The sequence below is a fragment of the Pseudophryne corroboree genome, chromosome 4 (assembly GCF_028390025.1).
Source record: "Pseudophryne corroboree isolate aPseCor3 chromosome 4, aPseCor3.hap2, whole genome shotgun sequence".
NCBI classification, from domain to species: Eukaryota; Metazoa; Chordata; class Amphibia; order Anura; family Myobatrachidae; genus Pseudophryne; species Pseudophryne corroboree.
The window spans coordinates 77,482,674-77,499,958 of record NC_086447.1 but is presented as its reverse complement, the minus strand read 5'-3'; the positions used below and the strand labels follow the sequence as shown (position 1 = coordinate 77,499,958).

Sequence of the window (17,285 nt, the reverse complement as noted above, 5' to 3'; positions counted from 1 at the left end):
GGTCACCAGTGCATCCACTGCTACTGCTTGAGGGTCTCCCGACCTGGAACAATATCTCTGAAGCTTCTTGTTGTTCCGAGATGCCATCATGTCTACTTGAGGTACTCCCCAAAGACTTGTCACCTCTGTGAAGACTTCTTGGTGGAGGCCCCACTCTCCTGGATGGAGATCGTGTCCATTGAGGAAGTCTTCTTCCCAGTTGTCCACTCCCGGAATGAAAAATAGTGACGGAGCTCTTGCATATCTTTCTGCCCAGAGGAGGATCTTTGTCACCTCTACCATTGCCGCTCTGCTTTTCGTTCCACCTTGATGGTTTATGTACGCAACTGCTGTTACATTGTCCGACTGGATCTGCACTGGCTGATCTTGTAGAAGATGCACCGCTTGTAGAAGGCCGTTGTAAATGGCTCTCAATTCCGGAACGTTTATGTGAAGACAGGATTCCTGACCCTTTTCCTTGAAAACTCTTTCCTAGTGTGACTGCTACCCAGCCTCGGAGACTTGCATCCGTGGTTACTAGGACCCAGTCCTGAATCCTGAACCTGAGTCCCTCTAATAGGTGAGAATGGTACAGCCACCACAACAATGAAATCCTGGCTTTGGAGGACAGGATTATTCTCTGGTGCATGTGTAGGTGGGATCCGGACCACTTGTCCAACAGATTCCACTGGAATACTCTGGCATGGAATCTGCCAAACTGTATGGCCTCGTAGGCCGCTACCATCTTTCCCAACAACCGAATGCATTGATGTATCGACACTCTCGTTGGTTTCAAAACTTGTTAGACCATTTTCTGGATCTCCAGAGCTTTTTCTACTGGGAGAAATACACTCTGAACCTCTGTGTCCAGTATCATCCCCATAAAAAACAATCTTGTCGTCGGTTCCAACTGTGTTGTTGGAGCACTGACAGATGCAATATTCTGCACCAACCGGGCCTTGGATCTCACTTTTATCAGGAGATCGTCCAGGTAGGGAATTATATTGACTCCTTGTTGTCGAAGGAGGACCATCATCTCTGCCATCATCTTGGTGAACACCCTCTGTGCCCTGGAGAGCCCAAATGGCAACGTCTGAAACAGGTAATGGCAATCCTGTATTGTGAACCTCAGATAAGCCTGATGTGGAGGATAAATGGGAACATGTAAGTAGGCATCTTTTATGTCTACCGACACCATGACATCTCCTTCCTCCAGACTGGAAATCACTGCCCTCAGAGATTCCATCTTGAACTTGAACATTTTCAGGTAGAGATTCAGAGATTTCCGGTTTAGAATTGGTCTGACCGAGCCGTCCGGCTTCAGAACTACGAAGAGGCTTGAATAAAATCCTCCTTCCTACTGTGACAAGGGTACCAGGGCAATAACTTGATCCTGACATCATTTCTGAATTGCAGCCTTTACTTCTTTTCTGTCCGGAAGAGAAGCTGGTAATGTTGATTTGAAAAATCGGCATGGGGGGACGTCTTGAAACTCCAGCTTGTATCCATGGGACACTATTTGCAAAATCCATGGGTACAGGCCAGATTGAGCCCAGATCTGACTGAAAAGTTTCAGACGTGCTCCCACCCGAGCGGACTCCAACAAGGGAGCTCCAGTGTCATGCTGCAGATTTGGCAGAAGCAGGGGTGGACTTCTGCTCCTGCGATCCAGGAGACACTATTCTAGAGAGAGAAAAGAAGACTCTATCTTGGGGGCACTCTTTGAAATATGACAAGGGCCAGATATACCCTCAAGTATCATTAAAATGTAACTTTTAATAGTATTTTTAAAAGAGAAATTTTTAACATATACACACACAAGTTTATTCATATACACCTTGCGATCAATTGTTTATCACAGGGGATTCAGAAAAAACACTAATTGCTCACTATGGAGCTTTTTGGTTCAAGGAACACTAATTGCTCACACACAGAAGTTTATTCATATACACCTTGCGATCAATTGTTTATCACAGGGGATTCAGAAAAAACACTAATTGCTCATTATGGAGCTTGTTTGTTCAAGGAACACTAATTGCTCACTAGGGAGCTAGTTTTTATTCATAGTTTTATATTCAGATTTTTTTTAAAATTAATAATGGTGTCTCACTGATTAAACAACCATATCGTGAACAGGTATAAATTTACCAAGCGTCTGCTGCTATTTTCTCAAAAAACCATGTGTTATTGTATAAATTCAATAAATACTCAAATAGCGTATATACACACACAGTGTAGAGAGATACAGAATGCCCATCACATTTATATGGTATCTTATGCGCTCATTCGTAGCCCAACATGAGTATTTGTTATAAAAGAAAGAAAAAAGGGGAAAGAATGAGAGAAACTGATCAGTATGCCATGGTACATTGCCTCTGCTGTCTCACCGTCATGAGCACAAACTTTTTTTGTTAGCTCAGCGGCCGGTGGATGAGAGGGCAGCGACCTTGAAATTACTGACCGGAAAAAAGATAAATGGCCTTACTGCTTTCCCTGTTAGAGCGAATGGAATGTCCTGATATTCTAGAACATTGCAGGACACTGCATCGCAATCCTGGGATGAGTGTTAACCGAAATAAGGTATAATTCCTGCCTGCTTGTTTTCAAGTGATAGCAGGGAGATGACCGGCAGTAGTTCAAGGTTAAGCTGGTGCCGTGCACATTATCACACAAAATGCAATTACCAAAAAAGCCGTTCTCCACACTGGCTTTTAACAGATATTTTTTCTAAATTAAAGTATAAGTTGGGCTGAGGAGTGGCACCGGTCCTAGTGACTCTGGTCACTAGGACCGGTGCAGCGGACGGCAATAGGAAAACAGCAGCGCTATGGGTATTGCTGGCCGGAAAGAAGATAAGTGGCTGTACTGCTGTCCACGTTAGAGCGGTTGCAGCGCCTTGATATCATGGGACAGAGCAAGGACGCTGCACCGCAATTCGTGGATGAGAGCTAGCTGAAACAAGGAAAAAGATTACCGTTCTGAGGGCAGCAATACTTCTGAGCGGAGCAGCTTAAGTTGGTTGTAGGACCAGTGAATCTAACTTTCACAGGGCGACATTGCCATGCTGATTCCAGCCGTGCCTAAACGCGTTTTCACCCGTAGGCTTGCTCACTTCACTGCACTGTCTGGCATCCATCTTCTTTCCGGCCAGCAATACCCATAGCGCTGCTGTTTTCCTATTGCCGTCCGCTGCACCGGTCCTAGTGACCAGAGTACATGACGGAGAAGTGATCTCAGCGACAGGACTGGGTTTGCGGTCATATAATTTTCTATGCCACTCCTCAGCCCAACTTATACTTTAATTTAGAAAAAATATCTGTTAAAAGCCAGTGTGGAGAACGGCTTTTTTGGTAATTGCATTTTGTGTGATAATGTGCACGGCACCAGCTTAACCTTGAACTACTGCCGGTCATCTCCCTGCTATCACTTGAAAACAAGCAGGCAGGAATTATACCTTATTTCGGTTAACACTCATCCCAGGATTGCGATGCAGTGTCCTGCAATGTTCTAGAATATCAGGACATTCCATTCGCTCTAACAGGGAAAGCAGTAAGGCCATTTATCTTTTTTCCGGTCAGTAATTTCAAGGTCGCTGCCCTCTCATCCACCGGCCGCTGAGCTAACAAAAAAAGTTTGTGCTCATGACGGTGAGACAGCAGAGGCAATGTACCATGGCATACTGATCAGTTTCTCTCATTCTTTCCCCTTTTTTCTTTCTTTTATAACAAATACTCATGTTGGGCTACGAATGAGCGCATAAGATACCATATAAATGTGATGGGCATTCTGTATCTCTCTACACTGTGTGTGTATATACGCTATTTGAGTATTTATTGAATTTATACAATAACACATGGTTTTTTGAGAAAATAGCAGCAGACGCTTGGTAAATTTATACCTGTTCACGATATGGTTGTTTAACCAGTGAGACACCATTATTAATTTAAAAAAAAATCTGAATATAAAACTATGAATAAAAACTAGCTCCCTAGTGAGCAATTAGTGTTCCTTGAACAAACAAGCTCCATAATGAGCAATTAGTGTTTTTTCTGAATCCCCTGTGATAAACAATTGATCGCAAGGTGTATATGAATAAACTTCTGTGTGTGAGCAATTAGTGTTCCTTGAACCAAAAAGCTCCATAGTGAGCAATTAGTGTTTTTTCTGAATCCCCTGTGATAAACAATTGATCGCAAGGTGTATATGAATAAACTTGTGTGTGTATATGTTAAAAATTTCTCTTTTAAAAATACTATTAAAAGTTACATTTTAATGATACTTGAGGGTATATCTGGCCCTTGTCATATTTCAAAGAGTGCCCCCAAGATAGAGTCTTCTTTTCTCTCTCTAGAATATTTGGTTTTCTGACTCTGGGGAGCAACACCAACCCTATATTATAGGTGATTCGACCTGAATAATTATAGGTATTTGGTCTTTTTTTGAATTGACCCCCCTTGTGTGGTCATTTTGTGTGTAACTATGTTACCCATGCACAAACAAGGGGGTATCTTGTCGCGGATCATCACAAATGTTTCATCCAGGAGACACTGCAGACTTTTTTCCTCGTCCTCTCCCTCTACCTGCAAAGAAGGGGGAACCTTTGGCATTTTTGTATTTGTTGGGCCAAAAGGACTGCATCTGAGAGTGATGAGTCTTTTTCGCCGGTACAGGAGCATAAGGCAAGAATGTCGACTTACCTGCGGTAGCCGCAGAGATCAACGCATCCTGCCCATCTCCAAACAAGGCCTTACCTTTATACAGGAGAGCCTCCATATTTCTTTTGGAATCTGCGTCCACATTCCACTGGCGAATCCACAACGCCCTCCGAGCCGAGATTGCCATGGTAGCGGCTTTTGAAACTAAAAGCCCAATATCCTTCATGGCTTCTAGCATGTATGCAGCAGCGTCTTTGATATGACCTAACTTTAGGAGAATCTCGTCTCTATCTATCGTGTCAATTTCAAATGACAAGTTATCTGACCATTTTTCGATAGCCCTACTCACCCACGCGCAAGCAATGGTGGGCCTGAGCAGTGTACCATTGGCCACATAAATAGATTTTAATGTAGTCTCCAACTTGCCGTCTGCCGGCTCCTTTAGTGAAGCCGTCCCAGGTGCAGGGAGAATCACGTTTTTTGTTAACCGTGACAGGGCACTGTCTAAAACTGGGGGGTGACTCCCACCTTTTCTTGTCCTCTGCCGGGAAACGATAAGCAACCTGAATCCATTTGGGAATCTGAAATTTATTTTCAGGGTTTGCCCAAATTCCCTCAAAGAGAGTATTTAGCTCGTGAGAAAGAGGGAAAGTGTTAGGTTCCTGGTGCTCAGAACAAGGGAGATGTTGCGTAGTGAGTCCTGAGCACCAGAACGTGACGCTGAAATAAGGTGTGGTGTGGAAATAGCCCCTAGCACCTTACCTCCGTTGTTTTACCCGTTTGGTCAGTTCACGCCTGAGTGACTATGGTTTCTTGGGCCCACGGCAGCCACGTTTGAAGGGCGGATTATGTCTGGCCAACTCCGATGCCCCCTTAGCGTTAGACAAGGGGTGAACCGAGACAGGATAATAACAAGGGTACCTCTAACTATAACAACAGAAAGCTAGGGGTTACTAACTACCCTAAAACTAAATATATGTGTGGCATGCCGCCCAAGTAAAAGAACAACAAAGGAAATGCTGTCCACATACTGACACAATACTTTTGCGTACCGGCGGTGACAGCATAAGCAGAACCCTCTGCAAAACACCAGTAACTAAATATAACCAAAGAATACTGCTGCCTAGGCCGACGGACGCGGCAAAGCCGCTACTCATGGAACCGGTACAAATACTGGCAAATGGACAGGAACCCCTAATGCAGCTGACACAGACTCTCAGAACAGGAGGACAGGCAGAATCCCAAACGACAGACCGGTGGACACCAAGAAGCCAGACACTCGCCCAGGCACAGACAAAGCCACAGGACTCCTGGACAGGAACGCTTCACGACAGGACACAGGATCAGACACTGGAATCGACACAGGAACCGACACTGGAAGCAGCTAGACAGACACTGCTAGACAGGAGATCAGGAACTGGAAGAGACTAGCTCAGAACTCAAGAATTCTGGAACTCAGGAAATATCACCAGCGTCTGTGAATTGCACTGAGACAGAATATAATAGAGAGTCTTAATTAATTATGTCGTGCAGCTGCCCTGCTGCACAACTGAGAGGTGCAATCAACAGACAGGTGAGGCTGAACACATGGGAACAAGCTGCAATTACACAGACTCACCACCGGCAGCAAACAAGAGTATTCTTAAACCAGAGCAACGGTAAAACCTGGCCTGCAAGACAACTATAAACATAAAATATGGAAAACAGGAATGAACCACTACCTGTGGTTCATAACAGTACCCTCTCCTTAAGGGTGAGCTCCGAACACCCCATGACACCCACGGAGAACATAAACAGAAGTATAACATAAAATACATAACCAAAATGCAAAAACAGGAATGAGCCACAGCCGTGGCTCATAACAGAAAGTTACATTAATTTTCTTTTCTTTATAAAAATAAGCCTTCTCCTGAGGTACAGGAGGGGCTTCCATAACTTACAAAACCTCCCTTATAGCAACAATCATGTATTGAATGCTTTTTGCCAATTTAGGATCTATTTCCCTGGAATCACTAGTGTCGACACAGGAATCAGATTCCGTGTCGGTATCAGTTTGTACAATTTGTGCAAATGGTCTTTTATGTGACCCAGAGGGGTCGCCTGCGGATGAAAAAGCAGAACCACTAAAAATCACATCTTCCACCGATTTTCTCCAGTTTTCTGCATGAGACTCAGACTTATCTAATCACTTACTGATATGATTCACACTATCATGTAATTCTTTCACCCATTCAGGCTCATGGTATGCCGGCAGTGCCACCACATTACAACTCTGTGTCTCTAAAATGGCTCCCTCAGGGGAAGAGCTCCTTGCTTCAGACATGTCACACACGTGCACAACACACCACAGACACTCCTTGACTTAAAGGGGACAGACCCACAGTAAAATCTGTCAGGACAAAGATAGGATTTGCCAGTTCACAAACCAGTGCCAGCAATAAAAAGTCTGTGAAACACAAAATGCCCACAGACCTGCAGTGCTTTTATAATGATACTTACACAATGTATAGCACCAAATTTCACTGTGGCCCCCGTTTTTCACCCTGAATACTTGATTCAGCAGTGGAGGAGGACCAGCGTTGTTCTCTGCAGCCTGAAAGGAGAGAAAATTACGCAGTGTGCAGGCTGACTGATGGGGAAGCCCCGCCCCCGTAATGGCGCGTTTCCCCTCAGACTGTTTGCTACTAATATTTATACTGGTGGGGGTAAGACTGTGCCTCAGCAACTTATGGCCCTTATCTACCAGTTTTACAAGGTTTCATGCTGCCCAGGGCGCCCCCGCGCCCTGCACCCTGCAGTGTCTGTGTGATGGGTAGCATGGCGCGCAGCGTTCCCGCCCGCCGCTCGGTACCTTTTAGCCGTCACGATGACTGAAAATTATTTTCTTCTTACATTCACCTGTCTTCTGACTTCTGGCTCTGTAAGAGGGGTGACGGCGGGCTGTGAGAGTGAGCACATAGCCGCAGCAAGCGTTCAGTACCGTTCAGGAGCTAATGGTGTCCTGTCAGCCAGAAGCAGAGCCATGAAACTATTCAGGAAGTTGGTTCCTACTTCTGCCTCCTAAGTCTCACGAAGCAGGGTGACTGTTGCCAGCAGTCTTCCCTGAAAATAAAAACCTAACATAAGTCTTTCAGAGAAACTCAGTAGAGCTCCCCTGGAGTGCATCCAGTCTGCCTGGGCACATTTTCTAAACTGAGGTCTGGAGGAGGGGCATAGAGGGAGGAGCCAGTTCACACCCTTGAAAAGTATTAAAGTGCCCATGGCTCCTGCGGAACCGTTTATACCCCATGGTACTGAAGTAGATCCCAGCATCCTCTAGGACGTATGAGAAGAATTATTAACACTTTTCTATTTTTGAAAGCATTCTTACTTTGCATAATTTTTTCGACACCTGCCTAAAACTTTTGCATAGTCAGGGGTGTAGTGAGGGTGGCTCCGGTGGAGCGCAAGCTTTTGGCACTGAAAAAGTTAGAGGGCGCACCACCGCCTAACCACCCCCTCCCTCCGTCCACTATACTGCGGGCCGCTGTACAGACAGTCGCAGAGCAGGAGGAGGAGAAGCAGAAGGGACGGACACTGACTTGGACTCAGAGACTAGGTAGGGAACAGGGCAGGCCAGAGGCAATAGCAGGAGACACTGACAGCCAGCAAATGTTAGAGCTCTGCCCACTCTATTTATATGTCTCACTGTCTACCTGTAGTTGTGTAGCAGGGTTATTTCTCTCCTGCTGTACCACTCTCTGCCTTGGCTGCTGCAGCAACACTCTGCCCCAGCTGCTACAGCACCTCTCTTTACACTGACGCTGCAGTAACATCTGTAAGTGGCTCTACTGTGGTTTAAGGTATATAAGCGGCTCTACTGTGGTGTAATGTATATAAGCGGCTCTAATGTGTGGTGTAAAGTGTATAAGGGGTATTACTCTGTAGTATAATGTGAATAACAGACAATACTGTGTGGTGTAATCTGAATAGGTATTATTATGTGGCCACACCCTTTTCCCAGGAAGCCACAGCCCCAATTTTTGGTGCCTTAGATGCGCACTGTCCCTACGTTAAACATGGGGGGCAACCAAAGGAAACTTCCGCCCTTACCTCCACAAGGTCTAGAACCAGCCCTTTCATCAATTTAGGATTTTAAAATATTTATTATTTTCAAATGTAACATAACACCACATAATTGGCCAGGCCCCCAATTCAGTAGGGGAGGGGGGCGCCTAAACATACCCTTCCTCCGAACACCATGGCACCTAGCTACACCTCTGTGCACAGTACTAGAAGTATAAACATTATAAGATGTCATACTGCAATTTCCATGTGTTTTATGTGTTTATAGCTGGGCGGAGTTGGTAGGAAGCCATGCCAGCCTCAGCAAGTTATGTGGAATTTATATAGTCGCAAAGAATTTAAAAGCAGAGAACTCCTAGCAGACGGGCAGAACAGAGGAGACTGGATCAGTGCTTTGTGTATCCACAGCAGTGTCCAAAGTAAGACGCCTCATTCTTAGACTTGCCATAACACCTTTTGAGTAAATATAAATAATACCTTATAAATCACTTTCATATTTATTTACATGTATAGTTGTATACTGTATAATAATGTTTTTTTTATGTGCAGTTTATTGTTTTGTGACTTTGTACATTACCCACTGAAATTGCTTATAATTGCCATGCACAGAACTCCTCTTCCTTCCACCGCCCTCACCATGCACTCGTAGTCCCACCTACTCACTTCTCTGTCGTCCGTATGTTCGTCCTTTCCAGTTGCGGCTCCTTCTTTCCGGGCACAACTGGGTCACGTGCCCGCAGCTTGGCTTGTGGAAGAGGAGTTCTGTGCACGGCAAGAGCCACGTGATTCATGGCCCAGTCAAGCCTGAACCGATGAGTCTCCGTCATAGACAGCATCCACCCCCAGCAGTGATAAGTAGTGATGAGCGGGTTCGGTTCCTCAGAATCCGAACCCCCCCCGAACTTCACCCATTTTACACGGGTCCGAGGCATACTCGGATTCTCCCGTATTGATCGGTTAACCCGAGCGCGCCCGAACTTCATCATCCCGCTGTCGGATTCTCACGAGATTCGGATTCTATATAAGGAGCCGCGCTTCGCAGCCATTTTTCACTTGTGCATTGGAAATTATAGTGAGAGGACGTGGCTGGCGTCCTCCCAGTTTTGTTCAGGGGGCTGCAAATATCTGTGCTCACTGCTTTATTGTGGGGACTGGGTATATAGGAGGAGTACAGTGCAGAGTTTTGCTGACCAGTGACCACCAGTATTATACGTTCTCTTCCTGAAAAACGCTCCATATCTGTGCTCAGTGTGCTGCATATATCTGTGCTCACACTGCTTTATTGTGGGGACTGGGGACAAGCAGTATTATATAGGATGGGTTCACTACGATATGCCGGCGGCCGGGCTCCCGGTGACCAGCATACCGGCGCCGGGAGCCCGACCGCCGGCTTACCGACAGTGTGGCTAACACAAATGAGCCCCTTGCGGACTCGCTGCGCTGGCCACGCTACGGGCACGGTGGCGCGCTACGCGCGCCACACTATTTTATTCTCCCTCCAGGGGGGCTGTGGACCCCCATGAGGGAGAAAAAGTGTCGGTATGCCGGCGGTCGGGCTCCTGGCGCCGGTATGCTGGTCGCCGGGAGCCCGACCGCCAGCATACTGAAGACCACCCATATAGGAGGAGTACAGTGCAGAGTTTTGCTGACCAGTGACCACCAGTATTATAAGTTCCCTGCCTGAAAAACGCTCCATATCTGTGCTCAGTGTGCTGCATATATCTGTGCTCACACTGCTTTATTGTGGGGACTGGGGACCAGCAGTATTTTATATTGGAGGAGTACAGTGCAGAGTTTTGCTGACCAGTGACCACCAGTATTATATATTCTCTGCCTGAAAAACGCTCCATATCTGTGCTCAATGTGCTGCACAGAGCCGGCCTTAGGCATAGGAAACCTAGGCAAATGCCTAGGGCATTTGGTATGCTTAGGGGCACCAGCAGCTTCTGCTGATTAAAATGATATGCGGCATGCCTATATTCTGTGTGTGATTCTGGCTGTATCTGCATATGAAATGCTACGCTGCAGTGTATTCCTGGAAACTACTGTAATGTAGCATTTCGTATGCAGATACAGCCGCAGTTGAACACAGAATAAAGGCATGCAGCATATAATTTTAATCAGCAGAAGCTGCTTGTGCATCCTAGCCACATAGTAATGCAAATAAGATGCATATTCATAAACAAAAGCGCCCGACGTTAGCAGAGCTGCCAGCTTACTCATGCCAGGCATCTCTTGCAGAACTAGTGGCGGTGCTAGGTGGCACCAGCCAAAATCTTGCCTAGGGCATCATATTGGTTAGGGCCGGCTCTGGTGCTGCATATATCTGTGCTCACACTGCTTTATTGTGGGGAATGGGGACCACCAGTATTATATAGGAGGAGTACAGTGCAGAGTTTTGCTGACCAGTGACCACCAGTATTATACGTTCTCTGCCATAAAAATGCTCCATATCTGTGTTGCAATGTAGTCTATAGTAGGAGTACAGTGCATAATTTTGCTTACCACCAGTATATAATATATAGCAGTACGGTACAGAAGGCCACTGCTCTACCTACCTCTGTGTCGTCAAGTATACTATCCATCCAGACCTGTGGTGCATTTCAGTTTTGCACAGTTTGCTGACCACCAGTATATAATATATAGCAGTACGGTACAGTAGGCCACTGCTCTTGCTACCTCTGTGTCGTCAAGTATACTATCCATCCATACCTATGGTGCATTTCAGTTGTGCGCAGTATATATAGTAGTAGGCCATTGCTATTGATACTGGCATATAATTCCACACATTAAAAAATGGAGAACAAAAATATGGAGGGTAAAATAGGGAAAGTTTAAGATCCACTTCCACCTCGTGCTGAAGCTGCTGCCACTAGTCATGGCCGAGATGATGAAATGCCATCAACGTCGTCTGCCAAGGTCGATGCCCAATGTCATAGTAGAGAGTATATAAAATCCACAAAACAAATGTTCAGTAAAATGACCCAAAAATGAAAATTAAAGGCGTCTTAGGAGAAGCGTACACTTGCCAATATGCCATTTACGACACGGAGTGGCAAGGAACGGTTGAGGCCCTGGTCTATGTTCATGGCTAGTGGTTCAGCTTCACATGAGGATGGAAGCACTCATCCTCTCGCTAGAAAAATGAAAAGACTTAAGCTGGCAAAAGCACAGCAAAGAACTGTGCATTCTTCTAAATCACAAATCCCCAAGGAGAGTCCAATTGTGTCGGCTGCGATGCCTGACTTTCCCAAAACTGGATGGGAAGAGCTTGCGCCTTCCACCATTTGCACGCCCCCTGCAAGTGCTGGAAGGAGCACCCGCAGTCCAGTTCCTGATAGTCAAATTGAAGATGTCACTGTTGAAGTACACCAGGATGAGGATATGGGTGTTGCTGGCGCTCGGAGGAAATTGACAAAGAGATTTCTGATGGTGAGGTGGTTTGTTTAAGTCAGGCACCCGGGGAGACACCTGTTGTCCATGGGACGAATATGGCCATTGACATGCCTGGTAAAATTACAAAAAAAAATCACCTCTTCGGTGTGGAATTATTTTAACACAAATGCGGACAACAGGTGTCAAGCCGTGTGTTGCCTTTGTCAAGCTGTAATAAGTAGGGGTAAGGACGTTAACCACCTCGGAACAGCCTCCCTTATACGTCAGCTGCAGTGCATTCATCATAAGTCAGTGACAAGTTCAAAAACTTTGGATGACATCGGAAGCAGTCCACTGACCAGTAAATCCCTTCCTCTTGTAACCAAGCTCCTGCAAACCACACCACCAACTCCCTCAGTGTCAATTTCCTCCTTACCCAGGAAAGCCAATAGTCCTGCAGGCCATGTCACTGGCAAGTCTGATGAGTCCTCTCCTGCCTGGGATTCCTCCGATGCATCCTTAAGTGTAATGCCTACTGCTGCTGGCGCTGCTGTTGTTGCTACTGGGAGTTGATCGTCATCCCAGAGGGAAAGTCGGAAGACCACTTGTACTACTTCCAGTAAGCAATTGACTGTCCAACAGTCCTTTGCGAGGAAGATGAAATATCACAGCAGTCATCCTGCTGCAAAGTGGATAACTCAGGCCTTGGCAGCCTGGGCGGTGAGAAACGTGTTTCCGTTATCCACCGTTAATTCACAGGCAACTACAGACTTGTTTGAGGTACTGCTACTGTGTCCCCGGTACCAAATACCATCTAGGTTCCATTTCTCTAGGCAGGCGATACCAAAAATGTACACAGACATCAGAAAAAGAGTAACCAGTGTCCTAAAAAATGCAGTTGTACCCAATGTCCACTTAACCACGGACATGTGGACAAGTGGAGCAGGGCAGACTCAGGACTATATGACTGTGACAGCCCACTGGGTAGATGTATTGCCTCCCGCAGCAAGAACAGCAGTGGCGGCACCAGTAGCAGCATCTCGCAAACGCCAACTCGTTCCTAGGCAGGCTACACTTTGAATCAACGCTTTCCATAAGAGGCACACAGCTGAAAACCTCTTACAGAAACGGAGTAACATCATCGCAGAATGGCTTACCCCAATTGGACTCTCCTGGGGATTTAAGACATCGGACAACGCCAGCATTATTGTGCGTGCATTACATCTGGGCAAATTCCAGCACATCCCATGTTTTGCACATACATTGAATTTTGGCGGTGCAGAATCATTTCAAAAACGACAGGGGCGTGCAAGAGATGCTGTCGGTGGCCCGAAGAATTGTGGGCCATTTTTGGCATTCAGCCACCGCGTGCCGAAGACTGGAGCACCAGCAAACAGTCCTGAACCTGACCTGCCATCATCTGAAGCAAGAGGTGGTAACGAGGTGGAATTAAACCCTCTATATGCTTCAGAGGATGGATACAATATAGGCTAAGGAGGGGGAATGCACCTGACTCAAGCGCAGTGGAGAATGAGTTTAATGTTGTGTAAGGTTCTGCAACCCTTTGAACTTGCCACACGTGATGTCAGTTTAGACACTGCCAGCCTGAGTCAGGTCATTCCCCTCATCAGGCTTTTGCAGAAGAAGCTGGAGACATTGAAGGAGGAGCTAAAACAGAGTGATTCCGCTAGGCATGTGGGACTTGTGGATGGAGCCCTTAATTTGCTTAACCAGGATTCACGGGTGGTCAATCTGTTGAAATCAGAGCACTACATTTTGGCCACCGTGCTCGATCCTATATTTAAAACCTATGTTGTATCTCTCTTTCTGGCAGACACAAGTCTGCAGAGGTTCAAAGACCTGCTGGTGAGAAAATTGTCAAGTCAAGCAAAACGTGACCCGTCAACAGCTCCTCCTCACATTCTCCCGCAACTGGGGGTACGAGGAAAAGGCTAAGAATTCCGAGCCCACCCGCTGCGGTTGTTATGATCCTGATACTCAGGTCAGGGGAGATCTTATATGGTGGGACCTGAATACCAGAACGTAATGCTGGAAAAGGGAAATGGAATGGGAATAGCCCCTGGCACCCTATCTCCATTGTCTCACCCGTGCTGTCAGTACACTCTTGCGAGACTATGGTTTCTTGGGCCCATGGCAGCCGCGTTTGAAGGGCGGATTATGTCTGCCCAACTCCGATGCCTCCTCAGGTCTTAATGAGAGACAAAGAGTGAACTGAGACAGGGTGATAACTAGGGGCCCTCTAACTAAACAACAAGGCCAGGGGCTACTGGCAAACCTGAAACTAAAAGTATGCGTGGCTTACCGCCAGGGAAAAGAACCAAAATATTCCACTTGTTCACTCTCCTACACGGCACCGCCGAGTACCGAATCAGACTATGGAAGCGGAAACCTCCGCAAATGCACCAGTACAATAAAACAATACTAAAGTGGCCTAGGCCGCAACACGCGTCAGGGCTGCCACTCACGAAACCAAGAGAGAACCTCAATCGACTGCCACAGGTAGATGAGGACCAGAAGAACTCCTTTGGACCAGGTGACCAACTCCAAGATTCAGAAACTCAGAGAACTGGAGGGACCGGACACAGCTAACCAGGAACAGACGTTCACCAAACATGAGCAGCATGCAGGAAGCTATCACCGGCGTCTGTGTGAGGCACTGAGGAGGCATTTAACAGGGAACCCACCAATAAGAGCACAGAGCCTAATTGCAATAAATGTTGTGCAGCTGCCTTGCTGCACGACCAGAGAAACATGTGTGAACACTTTAATTAATCAATCCCTGCCACGGGCGTCCCGTTTGCTAGGGTCCTGGCGGCTCATCGCGCCCGGCGTCCTAACGTTGCTAGGGACCCGGCGGTTCAGCGCGCATGGCGTCCTAGCGTTGCTAGGGACCCGGCGGCTCAGCGCGCACGGCGTCCCTAGTTGCTAGGCGCCGGGCAAGGAGGAAGCCATGGACCGCGGCGCCTAACAGCGGTGATGCAGGGCAGTCTGGAGCGAGTGCTGACATCTGGTCCGGACTGAAGGACATGCCAACGATTACTGACATGTCGTCTACTGTCACTGCATATGATTCTGTCACCATTGAAAGAATGGTGGAGGATTATATGAGTGACCGCATCCATTTAGGCACGTCAGACAGTCCGTACGTATACTGGCAGGAAAAAGAGGCAATTTGAAGGCCCTTGCAGAAACTGGTTTTATTTTACCTAAGTTGCCCCCCCTCCAGTGTGTACTCCGAAAGAGTGTTTAGTGCAGCCGCTCACCTTGTCAGCAATCGGCGTACGAGGTTACTTCCAAGAAATGTGGAGAAGATGATGTTCATCAAAATGAATTATAATCAATTCCTCCGTGGAGACATTCAACAGCAATTGCCTCCAGAAAGTACACAGGGACCTGAGATGGTGGATTCCAGTGGGGACGAATTAATAATCTGTGAGCAGGGTGATGTACACAGTGAAAGGGGTGAGGAATCGGAGGATGAGGAGGAGGTGGACATCTTGCCTCTGTAGAGCCAGTTTGTGCAAGGAGAGATTGATTACTTCTTTTTTGGTGGGGGCCCAAACCAACCAGTCATTTCAGTCACAGTTGTGTGGCAGACCCTGTCGCTGAAATGATGGGTTTGTTAAAGTGTGCATGTCCAAAGACAATTCCATCTTACACCTCTTTTTTCTTTCATTTTTCTTTGCATCATGTGCTGTTTGGGGACTATTTTTTTGAAGTGCCATCCTGCCTGACACTGCAGTGCCACTCCTAGATGGGCCAGGTGTTTGTGTCGGCCACTTGTGTCGCTTAGCTTAGCCATCCAGCGACCTTCGTGCACCTCTTTTTTTCTTTGCATCATGTGCTGTTTGGGGACTATTTTTTTTAAGTGCCATCCTGTCTGACACTGCAGTGCTAATCCTAGATGGGCCAGGTGTTTGTGTCGGCCACTTGGGTCGCTTAGCTTAGTCATCCAGCGACCTCGGTGCAAGTTTTAGGACTAAAAATATTATTGTGAGATGTTCAGAATAGACTGAAAATGAGTGGAAATTATGGTAATTGAGGTTAATAATACTATGGGATCAAAATGACCCCCAAATTCTATGATTTAAGCTGTTTTTGAGGGGTTTTTGTAAAAAAACACCCTAATCCAAAACATACCCGAATCCGACAAAAAAATTTCAGGGAGGTTTTGTCAAAACGCGTCCGAATCCAAAACACGGCCGCGGAACCGAACCCAAAACCCGAAAAATTTCCAGTGCACATCACTAATATATATATACATATATTTATATATATGTATATATATATATATATATATATATATATATACAGAGTAAATATAAATATGTATATTCGTGCACCTATGTTTCTGTACCCGTGAACTGCTTCTGTTTCAATCATGTCTTTCACTAGAGGATCCATGTCCTGTCTATTACATTTGCATGCACTTTACTCAGTGACTGGTGACTATTACTGTATCTTTAGCATTTCAGTGACATGGGTCTGCATTGCCATAGCAATATTTTGCTTTTATGCGACTGGCTGCCTGGTTCCTAGGCATGCCCTATTGACGTCACTTGTTTCTGCTGATTGGCTGTCCAGCCCTCTGTTGTTTGTTCCTAGACACACCCCAGTCGCACACTGACTCCCTGCATGTGGCTGGTCTGAGCAGAGTGATCACTGTGCAGTGCACACAGGCCTGTCCCAGGGTATACACCGGAATAAGTACGTCTATGCTGATTGGCCCTAATGGTGCCGTGTGGGTATTTGGATACTGTTATGGGGTTCCTTTGATAAAGGTGAAACACAGGCACTGAAACAGCAGCCGGCATGGTAGCAGTATGATCCAGTCATTGCCTCAGCTAAGTATTATTGTGCCATTGCCATTACTAAAATGATTTCTAAATGCATTTTTGACTTCTGCATACTTACTATGTAGGTGGGCTACTAATTGTACAGGCCAGGGGGATGGGGAGATGGCACCTCTCCCCCCTGCTCAGCCAGCCCCTGGTTCAGGACCAGATTTATCAAGCCTTGGAGAGTGATATATTGCACGGTGATAAAGTACCAACCAATCAGCTCACAGCTGTCATTTTTCAAACACAACCTGTACAATGACAGGAACTGATTGGTTGGTACTTTATCTCTCTCCATGCGTTGATAAATACCCCTGTAAGGTTTCAAATCATTTAACAAGTTTCTCTTTGA

At 46.4% G+C, this 17,285-nt stretch overlaps 1 protein-coding gene across 1 annotated transcript in view; it reads left to right on the top strand.

The window, feature by feature from the left end:
* The window catches only part of LOC134910838 (uncharacterized), a 268,706-nt gene that overhangs the window by 180,047 nt on the left and 71,374 nt on the right, over positions 1-17,285 (top strand). Inside the window, exon 11 of the mRNA XM_063919222.1 lies at positions 16,701-16,802. Within this exon, the coding sequence (XP_063775292.1) occupies positions 16,701-16,802 (102 nt within the window). The remainder of the gene's footprint in view (positions 1-16,700; positions 16,803-17,285) is intronic.